The sequence below is a fragment of the Pelecanus crispus genome, chromosome 7 (genome assembly GCF_030463565.1).
Source record: "Pelecanus crispus isolate bPelCri1 chromosome 7, bPelCri1.pri, whole genome shotgun sequence".
Lineage (NCBI taxonomy): Eukaryota > Metazoa > Chordata > Aves > Pelecaniformes > Pelecanidae > Pelecanus > Pelecanus crispus.
Genome location: NC_134649.1, coordinates 102215 through 115193, shown reverse-complemented (window position 1 = coordinate 115193; position 12979 = coordinate 102215). Strand labels below are relative to the sequence as shown.

The window sequence follows — 12979 nt, the reverse complement described above, 5'->3', positions numbered from 1 at the left end:
TTTTCTTTTTGTGACGTACTGCATCGTAGTCCTGTCATGAAATGAGCAGTGTTCCTTACAGGTTTTGTCCAGCTTTTTTGTCTGCTTTACTATTTTTGTTTATTAAATTGGGTATTATTGCAACAGTTTCTGGAGGGATGGGTTGCTAGTTGTTCTTCCTCAGGCTTCTCTATAAGCAGTCTGAGAGGAAGAGAGTGACTTTTTCCTACTTTTCCTGATTTTTTCCCTTGTCTCAGGGTTAGCCTGACTTTGGCATTTTGGCAAGTGTAAGAGCAAAATGTGTGCCGTGTGATCAATGTTAAGTTTCTGCTGTGTCTAAACTCCAGTTCTGGTTAAAATTGGCCCATGATACTGTTGAAAAATACGACACCTTTGTGTAACTTTGTCACAACCCTTGATAAAGCTGTATTGGGGCATTGTAAACAAGTTGGAGGTTGAGGTGACTGATGTTAATTTTTTCCAATCCTTGCTACTGGAGCAATGTTTCCTTTAAAAGTTTGAAGACAGCATTACTTGAAAGACTGGCCGATGACAATACCTGATCTTACGTTTTTATTGTCCTGCCTTTTCAAGGAAGGCCTGGCTCTAGATTGCAGCTGATGGTAGTAGCTGCACGTAGATATTCAAGGATCTTTTTCTAGGAGGGGGATCTGCATTTCATAGTAGTAGGACTGACTGATTAGAAAAGTGCAATTACTACTTTAATTTGAGGTAGCTTCAGTAAAATTGGAGAGTCCAACATTACCTGTGCAGTCATGTGATGCAGTTTGATGGGAGACTTAATTCTGGGTTAAAAATTATCTTTTTTTTGTGCTGGTGAAAGGGAGGGAGCATAGTGGAAACTGCCAAAGTAGCAAAAAAGAATTCAAGGTTTCTGTGGAAAGCTTATTGATGGCTTATTGCTCTAAAGTCTAAAGGAAGGAGAGGTTGCTGCCCATCAGCCAGGTTCCCCCCGACCCCTCCCACCCCGTGAGACTTGGGAAAGGCTTTCCTGTTGTTCGTCTGGAAATTCTGCATTTATTTCTGCCTTTTAAGGATGACAGGTGTTAATTTTAATACTAGTATGTGAGCTTTTAAATGTAAAAGGTACTGCGTAATGCTTTCTGAAAACATCGCTTTGTCCTCTGGCCTAGCAAATGGTTAAGCAATGCCACACCAAGGGGGAACGTTAGGGGAGCGTTATTGTATGTAAATTGCCCTAGTTTTGTAGTTATATTAACACCCACTTAGGAACCTGTTGAAACAGGTATGAGTACATTGAGACAGCTTATGTTCTAATTATGGGCTATTTATCTTACTTTATGGAGATGCTTAAACAGAACTCACTGCCTTTATGTCATAGAATCATAGAATTGTTTAGGTTGGAAAAGACCTTTAAGATCATCCAGTCCAACCATTAACCTAACATTACCAAGTCCACCGCTAAACCAGTTAAGGCTATAGTACCAATTTCATGTCCTTTGGTAAGGCATGAAATGACTTGGTTGCATGGCCCTTCTGCTTTCATTTTAGGTCTTCCTAGGTTGAACAAAGTGGGTGGGGTTTTTTGTTGCCCCAGTAAGGTTCTTGGGAGGGTATTATGAACCCTGTTGCTAGCATTTGGACTCTTCCAGGGTTTGAGTGGCGCTGTGTCCTCTCAGGAAGGAGTCTTTGGTTGTAATGATCTAAGGCATGCAAGTGACATTAAAGAAAGTTCTTGGCCCACTTGGAAGGAATGGGGAAGAGGGTTGCTTGGGGGGGTGGGGAAGAGTTGGACTAGATCTCAAGAGGTCCCTTCCAGCCTCGGAGATTCTGTGAAGGTTGGGTTGAAGCGGCACAGGAAATGCAGCCATGTGGGATAGGGGGAGAGCATGGTCTGAATGATAGTGTTTGACTTGCTTTACAGTATCCTTTGGATAATGGTCCAGAAATTTTAAACTTATGTCATGTTTTCTCTGTCCCTCATTCAGTTGCTATCTGCATTTTTCTCAAACTTAAAGTTCAAGAAGAACTGAGGTGTTTTTGAGAGGAAAGCAGCAAAATCCAGGAAGATAGTAGTTTGCAGAAGAACTAGTTTCTTTTTGTAGCTCATGTACAGAAGTTGGCCAGGTGTTCCCAGAAACCTTTTCTACCTGGTAAACACTACGCCTTGTTGCTTTTCTGGGCTCACCATCCCGCTTTGGGTTGCAAGCCTCCCTTTTCTTGGGCTCAGGCTACACTCCACAGTGTAATGGTGTATCATTTGGGATTTGAAGTGCTCCCAGTTTAACTGTTGACAATCCACAATTCTTCATTTGCAGTAGAGGCTTCTTTGAGAACCTTCTGTTCAAGAAGCTATGGCAACCAGCCACCGCTGTCCTTTAGGACAGTGTTTGCATTCCTATTTATAAAATTAACCTGAGGGAATACGACAGTCTAAGTCACAAAATGCTGTATTTATGTCACAATAGAAAGTGTGGTACTGAGTGTCTTGCTATAGGAGACTGTTGAGATGCTTGCGGGAAAGCTAATGCTTTCCAGGCTAAACTAGGCCTAAATTAGCAACTTTCTATATACACTTTTTCCACTTCAAAATTGTTACTTACCGTTTAAATGCACTATACCTGAAGTACTAAATGTAAGGTCCATGAGACTTTCTGAGGTAATTAATACTGTTTTCACTTGGACTAGAGGGGACTGAACTTCCTTTGCCTTGCGGAAGCTTCTCTAGTATGGGGTATTTTGATTTATATCTTATTTGGAACTCTTCTGACATGTAGCCCCTGCCATCTATGACTTGTATATGTCCTGAGTTGATGCCTTCTGCGCTCCCATCCCTTTACCGCATAAAATTTGTAAGCTGTTCATATTGAATACTGAACTCCTGTCAAAACTTGTTGAACTGGTTTGCTTTCCGTAACTTGTACTTTGACTGAGTTCCTTACTCCCTTAACATGTCCTTCGGGTTGTATTTGTTTTCTGTACCTTACAGGCTTTGCATAAACAGTCTTCCTATTGTTTTCCCGAGTTAGATGGCAAGGAGCTCAAAGTCAAGATGGGAGAGAATATGGCTGCGCATCATCTGGTGTTTGGTGGCTAACTGGTGACTTTCTCATACGTGAATAGAGGGTCTAAAGGAGGGCCACAGAGATGATCAAACTGCTGGAGAGCCTGCCCTATGAATGAAACACTGAGGGAGTTAGGTCTTTTGACCTTGGAGAAGAGAAGGCTCAGGGGGGACCTCATCACAGTTTCCAGTACTCAAAGGGTGGCTACAAAGAGGACAGAGGCTCTCTCTTCACAGAGAGCCACATGGAGAGAATGAGGGGCAATGGGTGCAAGCTGCACCAGGAGAGGTTTCATCTTGTATCAAGAAAGAAATTTTTTGCAGTGAGAACAATCTCAACCGCTGTAACAACCTCTGCAAGGATGCGGTAGAGTCCCCATCGCTGGAGGTTTTCAAGACACGACTGGACAGGGTGCTAGATAATTTCATCTAGGCTCCCCTTCCCACGGGAGGTTGGACCGGATGATTTTTTTGAGGTCCCTTCCAACTTGGGCTGTTCTGTGATTCTGTGAATAAACCAGGCAGTGAGACTAATTATCATTTCCAGTTAGTCAGGTGCTATCAAAGGGCACATAAATCAGTCCTCTGACTTCTCACAGCTTTTTAAGAAAGTGAGTAGAATCCACAAAGAGTGTGTGAGACTTGAGGCTTGGAAATGTCATTTTTATATACCTTTCCAAATACTGTTTTAGGTGCTTCTCCAATATATGAAAGGATACTTCTTGATTTCTGTAGAGTATCCACTCTAGAGCGGTGGGGGGAGCGCATTTTTCTGTAATGTTTCGGTGTCCCATTTCAAGTCACGCTTTCTTCAGTACTGCTAGGGCCCAGTCAATTTTGTGTAAAGTTCGTCCCAGCCATTCCAACCGGCTACTTGTTTGTCAATTGAGAGTTTCTGCACACAGAGCCTCTGTAATCTGGACATTCAGAGCGGAGGCTGCAATTGTCATGTTGTACATTTTATGAAGAGTTCTGCGAGACATTAATTAGGAAATTTATTCTAGTCTTGGGGGTTGGGAAAGACTAGAAGTGGGCGAGATGGCTGGACAACGAGAAGCCAGGAGAAGCTGAAAGAATCTGGTATGTTGCCCGTTTCCTGCAGAAAACCACTCCCTGTTGTGGGAGGGCTGTCAGCAGGAACATAAAACTATTTCTTGCTTGTTTTTGGTGGTTGGTTGTTTTGGGTTTTTTTGGTTGTTTTTTGGTGAGCACTAGTTCCAGAGAAAAGTGTAGTTCCCCTTTTCTCATGTCCCTCTTTCCAGGCTCTCTTGAATCAAATCTCCACCGCTGTGTCTGTTGGAGACACCTGTTTGCTGACCTGTTTCTATGATTGGTTACTTCAGCAACCTCATTGAAAAGCTTCCTGGCACCTTTTTCTTGCTTGTGTTAGCTTTTTGAAGGTGTCACCTCTGCTGCTTGGAGCTGTAGAGAAGCCAAGTGTGAGGAAAAGGCTTTCCTGGGCAAAGGGGATGGGTCTTAAAATTGAGTAGTTGTTTGCATTCAGATGGAAGAATCAGTAGAACTGAGATTTGGGGGCTGTAATAGTGGCTGATTGTAGGTACTTCATGATGAGCAGCTATGGAATGTTAGTGAGTTTTTTCTTTTGAAATAACTTCAGATTTTTCTGTGTTATCCGGAGAGGAATGCAGTTACTGAAAACAATCTGAACAACCAAAGAAACAGCGGTGAAATCAAGCTGTTTGTAAAACCTCTGTTGAATCATGAGTATTCTTTCAACAGTGAGGCTGTAAGCAGAACTGTCTGCTCCAGAATCCACAAATGGGAAAACAGCATCAGGGATTGGATCTTTAAAAAAAACTCACAGAAGTGCAAGAGGGATGAATTAACAATTTGAGGACTCTATGCGGTATTTGCTCTATGGTCAGTTTTTAGATGCTCTTGGGTGTGGGCATCAGAATCGCTACAGCTGATTTTAACTTGTCTTAATAGAAAAGGCCATCTGAGGCTTGGTGGCAGCTGAGCTAAATAGATATGTTTGAATTGTACCTTAGAGCAAAGAACAAAGCACTAGTGTTATGCCTTTTTTTGTTGTTTTAAGAACACTGGCTTGTTTATCTTAAAAGGCAGATGGCCACTTTATGTACTGTGAGACCTCATTGTATACTCACATTTCAAGCAGAGAGAGATGGAGAAGTAGTAGATTCAGACACGAGAACTTGACTGGCATTCCCCTTGAGTTTGAGTAGTGAAGATGTACATCGATCTGAAATGTATGTTTTAGCAAGCATTCTGTTTATGCTAACAGATATGAAAATGGAGGAGCTGTGGTAGAGTAATGGACTAGCTCTGTGGTAGGTAAAAAAAAGTAAACCCTGGAGAGAGTTGAAACTGAATACAGGCAAGACAATTAAGACGACTGTCTAAGACTGCACGTCTGCAGTAGTCCAAGTTATCTTTCCTTTGACTGTTAAAATATTGCAGCCTGTGAGATTTTTCATTTTCACTAACAGCTACCTGTCTTTTGTAATTAGAAATGCAGTTTACTGCCTCCTCAGGAGAGTTGAAAAACTGGCCATGGTGAATTTCGATGCATGTCATCTCTGTTGTGTACTGCTACAGTGCTCTGTATTTGAGATCAAGAGTAAACTGTGCAAAAATGTCCCTAAAATGCAAATTAAAATTTTGTGTTTATAATACTTCTTTTCTAAATTAATGTAAAGAAATCGTCACGTATTATTTTCTCATTAAGGTCAGAAAGAACAGTCACTTATTCTGTCATCTTCTCAGACATCGCAGGTTAAATAATTTGTAGCTCTTTCCATTGAGCCTTGCATGCTGGGCTGAAAAGTGGTGGTTCAGAAGCTGATTCATGTGCAGTTCATATGCTCCTGCCTTAGATTTGGTGCTGTTTATTAGAAAAGGTGGAGCAGGCTGATGTCAGTGACTACAATTTCAGTCATCTGATTTCAGTCTGCTACCAAAGGACTGTCAGAGCACCAAGCTGCTTCTCAGACTTTATTTTAACAAACTGAATGCACAACATTGTTCAGGCTTCTCACTGTGAAGTATTACCTTAGCTAATCAAAAGCTTCTTTCCTATCTTATTCCTGCTCTCCAGTTTGAAAAAAATTCAGGCCACAGTGACAAGGTTAGTCTCATCAGTGTCGTATACAAAAGAATGGTAGTGCCTAACTTTACTGTTCCCCTTTATGTACACCCCACAATAACATTAGGTCTTACAGCTTTAAACTTTGAATTCATTATGTCTGCTGTACTCAATACACATTTTTCAGCGTCACAGGTGTCTTTTAGGATACAATCCTCAGTCTGTAGATAAGCTAGATCAATGATTTAATACTTAACCATATCTAAAGCCTAGGTTATTTAAACAGTCCTGTTCTTACTTAAGCTGTGACTACCTGTGTGCTAAGGTTACAGTTATGCTAATAATGGTGGTGTCCTCTGTCCTGGTTTTGGCTGGGATAGAGTTAATTTCCTTCCTAGTAGCTCTTATAGTGCTGTGCTTTGGATTTAGCATGAGAAACGTGTTGATAACACACTGATGTTTTAGTTGTTGCTAAGTAGTGCCTACACTAAATGAAGGACTTGTTAGCTTCTCATGCTCTACCGACTGAGAAGGCTGGAGATGCACAAGAAGCTGGGAGGGGGCACAGCTGGGACAGCTGACCCAAACTGACCAAAGGGATATTTATACCATATGATGTCATGCTTGGTATATAAACTAGGGCAAAGCTGGCAGGGGGGCTGCTGCTCGGCGACCGGCTGGGCATCGGTCGGTGGGTGGTGAGCAATTACATTGTGCATCACTTGCACTGTATATTATTATTATTATTATTACTACTATTTTATTTTATTTCAATTATTAAACTGTTCTTATCTCCATCCACAAGTTTTATCACTTTTACTCTTCTGATTCTCTCCCCCATCCCGTTGCGGGGCGGGGGAGTGAGCAAGCAGCTGTGTGGTGCTCAGTCGACTGCTCGGGTTAAACCATGACATCCTCTAATTCTCTAATTTTGTCAGCCTCAATTTTCATGTTTACTTCGAGGAAAACTGAAGGAGGGGGGCATAGTAGCGTCTATGCCAAAATGTGTTAGAAGCAGCACCGTTCAATGAATCACCATGAAAACACTGCTTGGAGACGTCTGTTAATTCTTAGTATATACGAGCTATTTTTTGTATGTATGTACAGTCCTTGATTTTTAATCAGAATGTTATGAGGCATGAAGCCTCACACCTCACAGATGTGAAATGTCTGCAGATTTAGTTGGTCAACAGAGCCACATAGTCTTCCCAGGTGTGTTTTACAGGACTGAGTTCCGTGAAATTCTGTTAATTTACTACAGTTACTCATTTAATCTGTTATCGCTTGCATCCAGTACGGTGTTTTCCTGTTATTTTGCCTGCAGTAATATGGAGCTAAATAGTTTACAGTTATGTATGCATCTGAAATAGTATTTAGAATATTAAAATTCTGTTCATTGGGTTCAAGCAGGATCGTCTACTTTCCTGTCTTTAAGATCATTCCCAGTAACGTGGACTTATCATCCCCGTGAGCCCAATTATTAACCTTGCTTATGTTACACTGTCAGCTCTGTTTTATAATATGGGCTACTGCTATTCTGGGCCATTATTGTCTTGAAAGCCACTTTTCTGTGATCTTTATTGATCCAAGGCTCGTCCATCCTGTGAGAGCTTTAGAGTTTAGGCGCGAGTGAGGCGTGATCTAAGGAAAGCGCTTTAGAAAGTGGCCCATGGCTGTGCAGCTCTTTTTTTCAGAGAACAGAACAGCCAGGGAGCTCATCGTCTTCGGAAGAAACGGTGTAGCTGAGCTTGCAGTATACAGCCTCTGGTAGCTCTGTACAGAAGAAATATCAAGGTGCATCTCTGTTTTGAGAACAGTGACTTCAAATTATTTGCGGTTATAATCTTTGTTTTTGTCATGAGGATCTGTGACACAGTTAAATGAGATGGAAGGAAACAAGATAAGGGAAAATCAGTTGTTATGAGGAGAGGAATGCCTGTTCCGGTTTTTGTTTTTTCCCCTGTTTTTGAAATGGGTGGGAAAAAATATATAGGTCAGGAAGGTAGACTTGATGACAGCATTGTAGGGCCTCTCTACGAGATCAGCTAAAAGAGCTTGAGTAAGTGGTACAAAGTCATGAAACAACTAGTGGATGCTTAATGAAAGTAGAGTAAAGAAGTGCTCGGGAGATAAGCCTGTACTCAAGAGGAAGAATTAAGGACAGGTTGGCCACTATGTCTAGACCAGTACCAGCTAAAACATAGGCTGAAGGAGAAACAGCATGGTGAGATGGTATCTTAATTACCTGTGAAACTCTGGCTACTGGACTCCGTATTACTCCTTAATATTTTGTCTGAAGTGTTACTGGCTAGCATTTTAATGACACAGATTGTGTGGTAGTGCTATACCCACTTTCAACTCCTAATGCTAAGTAAATAGTATGCTAGAGTATGACAGCAGTAGCAGCGTGAAACTTGTTTAGCATGGGGTTGTGTTCATAAATTGGAAATATACTGATGTGACCAACTCTGTTCTTGCACTTCCAGATGGATGGAGGCCTGTCTGAATGAGGAGCTGCCTCCCACAACAGAGCTGGAGGAAGGATTAAGAAATGGAGTCTACCTGGCCAAACTTGGAAACTTCTTCTCCCCTAAAGTGGTTTCTGTGAAGAAAATCTACGATAGGGAACAGACTAGATATAAGGTGAGAGCTTTTGGCCATAGATACTGCTTTAGGTAGACATCTAAAATAGGAAAATGTGCACATGGAGGTACTGTGAGCAAATAAGCAGAAAGTTAGTTTCTATCAGTATTACCTGAGAAACTCCACCTTCACTCTGGAACATCGGTAAGTGAGGGGAGGTGGACTCTCAGCTTTATATCGGAGCTTGCACTCATGTGAAAGAACTTGTCATAAGCAGTTAATGTAATCGTATATAGAAGACTTCTGACTTTGTTTCTGCAAGAGCACTGTTTTCACTATCCTTTTTAATGAACCTCCCTGCTGTTCTTGGCATCTGTGATATTTTGTTTCTTACTGCCCTCCCCCTTGTTCCTGCCTATTTTTATTTCAGGCAACTGGTCTCCACTTCCGGCACACAGATAATGTAATCCAGTGGCTGAATGCCATGGCTGAGATTGGTCTCCCCAAGGTAATTCCTGTGTTGTATGTGCAGCTGAATCAATAATCTCAGAAAAGCTTTACATTCTGTGAAAGCATTTGCTGTTGTACGAAAGTCAGCAGACTTCATCTAGTTAATTCTCCATTTTCTAGATTTGTATCCCTATAGAAATTCTCTCCTAAAACTTGCTGGAAATTTTGGTCTGCTATGTGTATGTATTAGGAGCAAAATAATTCCTCCTTCTGTACCATATCCTTAAGATCAACAATCACTAACTATCTTGCATAACATCCGCATTACACTGTTCTTGCCGTGCATTCTTTTGAGCAACATCTGAGCTACAGTTTGATTGTGGAAGTTTTTTTAGAAATCTGTACTAAAAGCAGCAGCGCAACAGAAGATACTATGTTCTCCATTTCTTCAGATTTCCCTACAAAATTTTCACATCAAGTAGAAATGTTCCTGGTGTAGCTTAACCAAATATAAATTATTGGCTTCACTAGGGGAATGGCCAGATAAACGCCTCTGAGCTAATAAACACTGTTGCCTGAAAAATATATGGAACTGTGGTAGTGTTGTGCTGATAGTCAAGTTGCATGCATGGATAGTAAGTAAATTTTTTTTAATGTGGGTGGTTTGGTTGGGGTTTTTTTTTTTTGAGCCATGTTATGCTTAGTCTCACCAAAGTCAGCATTGGGTAGTTTAATCTGATGTGTGTTTTGTTTGCACACGTGCTTGCAAATTGATCACTTTATTTTTGGCAAAGTTTTTCAAATAACTTACTGAGATTTATTAGTTGAGCCTTGCCAGGACTTACGATGATCTTACAGGAACAAAATTGGGATTAGGAAATACTGACATATGCTGTTAAGGTTTGTTAGGTGAAAATAAACGAGGAGGGAGCTAGGCAGAGAGAAGTGAAGTGCCAGGTATGAGGCAAGATTTTCAGGTGTTAAGTGGGTTTTGGGGGGAAAATAGATGTGTGAGGAGATGTTAAAGAAACCGAGCTGGGGTCCAGTACATTGACAAAGAGATACTGGTACTTTAAGTATATTTTCCCATGCGGAAGAGCTAGGGAACTGATGCTGTGGAATTGTGAGGGTCCTTCAGTTGTTCTTGCCTTTACAGAAAGAGCAATGCTATTTTGTGCTCATAGGCAACAGCAAGGAACCTTCCAATAACTAGAAAGTAATGTACCTTGTCAGCGCTTCTGAATAAACTGCCACTTCCGGTATGAGGCCCTTGTGTTAAACTTTGAAGAGCTTTGCACCTGAGCCTGTCTGAAAGCTTTTGGGTCCAGCTAACTGAAAATGTAGTATGCAGAGCACCTCAGTGCTGGTCTCGGTTTCCCTTTGTCGCTCTCTCTTCTCTTGCTTCTCAACCTCATTTAATCCAAACAAAATCCTCTCTTCTGTCTTCTGTTGTAAGTATTTTTTTCAGCTTTTGGCTTTCACCAAAGTCCTCGCTAATACCTCATGATCCAGTATCTTGGTGGGCACGCAAAAGAAAGGGTGTACTCATCCATGTGTGTAGAATGTGGGCAGGAAAAGGGGACCCGTAGTTTTTGTGGCAGAAACAAAAGGAAGGATTGGTGCTTCGAGTAGGAGAAATGTTGGGCCAGGGCAGACAAGCTCAAAGAGTTTTGTTCTGTGGGCTATTTCATTAGTGTACTGCAGAAGAATTTGGCTTATGACAGTTATGTGATTTGGCTATATAGAGTGAGTATAATTCAGACTGCTAACTTTGTTTTATTTTTAGATATTCTACCCAGAAACTACGGATATCTATGACCGCAAGAACATGCCGCGCTGTATCTATTGTATTCATGCGCTCAGGTAAGGCGTGCTAGCCAGAAATCTAATTGCTTCTGAAATATTTCTGCAAAGCTGAAAAGCGCGAGGGGAAAGAGCTGAACCGAAAGCTGGGTGAAGACAAATTTTCTAGCCGAACAATCTTCGTTCCCACCCCGTGCCCCACCACAATAGTCTGCATTGTGGACAATTACCAAGCTTCCCAAGAAAATTGGAGTTTGCTGTTGGTGTACTCTTTCTAGATCATACATTAGGAAAAGAAAATTAATTCAGGGAGCAACATTAACAGATGCAAACAGTCCCAGTAGTTAAGGCTGTAGAAGTTATAATCTTTATACCTTTTCTGTACTACTACGTTTTTTTCCAATTGTTAACCTTTTTGGCCGAAATATTCTGTAGCCAATTTCTCTGCAAAGGCAGCCTCCTTAAGATTTTGTCATGTAAATAATTTTACTTATCAAGGAAAGAAGAGGAATTCTGACATGTAAATATAAATATGGAAAAGGATGTTTTTATAAAAACTTGTTCTTTTTTCAGGCTTAGTGCCGAAGTATATTCCAGTTAAGAAAAAAAAATCTAGAATTCAGTTTTGTTGACAGTCCATAGGTCAGAAATGTTCCTGCCTGGTGTTTGTGTTCCGTTTTGTAAAAAAGAATCTACTTAGATTTATAAAGATTGGAGATTTAGATTTGACTTGTTGAGGTCATGTGAAAAAGGTGGAATTGCTTGCCCTCTATTTTCCAATCACATTAAAACTGAGTTTACCAGAGGAATGGATATTTACTTTATTAATAGTTTATTTTTAATGTTCCTGCATAAATCGATATTTTAATAGAGGGTACATTTCCATGATCTGTGCTGAGCTGGCACAACAGGCAAAAAGGAGATGAGTTGTTTCTCTTTCCCCAGTCCCATTTGTCCTTAGATGTATGGATTCATCCCTGCTTTGTGGCAGTTCCATTTCTTCTCAGGCTCCAAGTGAATACATTAACATCATTTTAGTAAGTCAAATCAGCTCAGTGAATACTTCCCCCCTACTTGGCACCAGGGAGTACACAGTAGTACGGTACACAGCACTACAGTACAGGGCTCCCCAGCGCGAGAGAGACGCGGACATACTGGAGAGACTTGAAGGAAGGGTCGCCAAGATCATTAATGGACTAGAACACTTCGCCTACGAGGAAAGGCTGAGAGAGCTGCGACCGTTCCGCCTAGCAAAGAGAAGGCTCTGGGGGAATCTCAGCAACGCGCGCAGCTGTCTGCAGGGAGGGTGCCAAGAAAATGAAGCCAGGCTCTTTTCAGTGGTGCCCCGTGACAGGGCAAGAGGCAACTGGCACAAACTGAACCACAGGAGGGTCCCTCTGAACATCAGGAAACACTTTTATTTACTGTGGGGGTGACCGAGGAGTGGCACGAGTTGCCCAGAGAAGTTGTGCAGTCTCCACCCTTGGAGATATTCAAAAGCCATCCGGACATGATCCTGGGCAACCAGCTCTAGGGGGCCCTGCTTGAGCAAGCGGGTCGGACAAGATGAGCTAACTCGAGAGATCCCTTCTAGCCTCAACCGTTCTGTGATTCTATGAAGACTTCAGAGTGGTGGACCACTTATGTGCAGCTGAGGGGGGAAGAGAAAGAATCAGCTCGCCCTCTTGGTGATTATGAGCTATTACATTGGCTTACCTGAGTGGCTCCTTGAATCTGTATCTCCTAAAAATATCTCTGTCATTGTCAGAACCACAAGGAAAAATTACTACTTCTAATTACTTGCTTATTTTCTTTTCTAGCCTGTACCTGTTCAAACTGGGTCTTGCCCCCCAGATTCAGGATTTATATGGGAAGGTGGACTTCACAGGTAAAAAAAAAAAAAAAAAAAAAGGTGCTGATGTGTGCTGCCTTTATCTCATACTTTACTACACATTGTATAGATCAATTAAAGGATTATTACTGTTGATATCCTAAATGCAAATTAAATTCAAAATTAATGGCTGTGAGGAGTTGTAGTAATTTAAGAAAAA

The 12979-nt window shown here is 41.4% G+C and overlaps 1 protein-coding gene across 1 annotated transcript in view; it reads left to right on the top strand.

Moving 5' to 3' along the window:
* IQGAP1 (IQ motif containing GTPase activating protein 1) overlaps window positions 1-12979 on the top strand; it is a 75965-nt gene that overhangs the window by 19288 nt on the left and 43698 nt on the right. The window contains exons 3-6 of the mRNA XM_075713600.1: window positions 8579-8735; window positions 9106-9183; window positions 10912-10988; window positions 12749-12816. Coding sequence (XP_075569715.1) covers window positions 8579-8735; window positions 9106-9183; window positions 10912-10988; window positions 12749-12816 — 380 coding nt within the window. The remainder of the gene's footprint in view (window positions 1-8578; window positions 8736-9105; window positions 9184-10911; window positions 10989-12748; window positions 12817-12979) is intronic.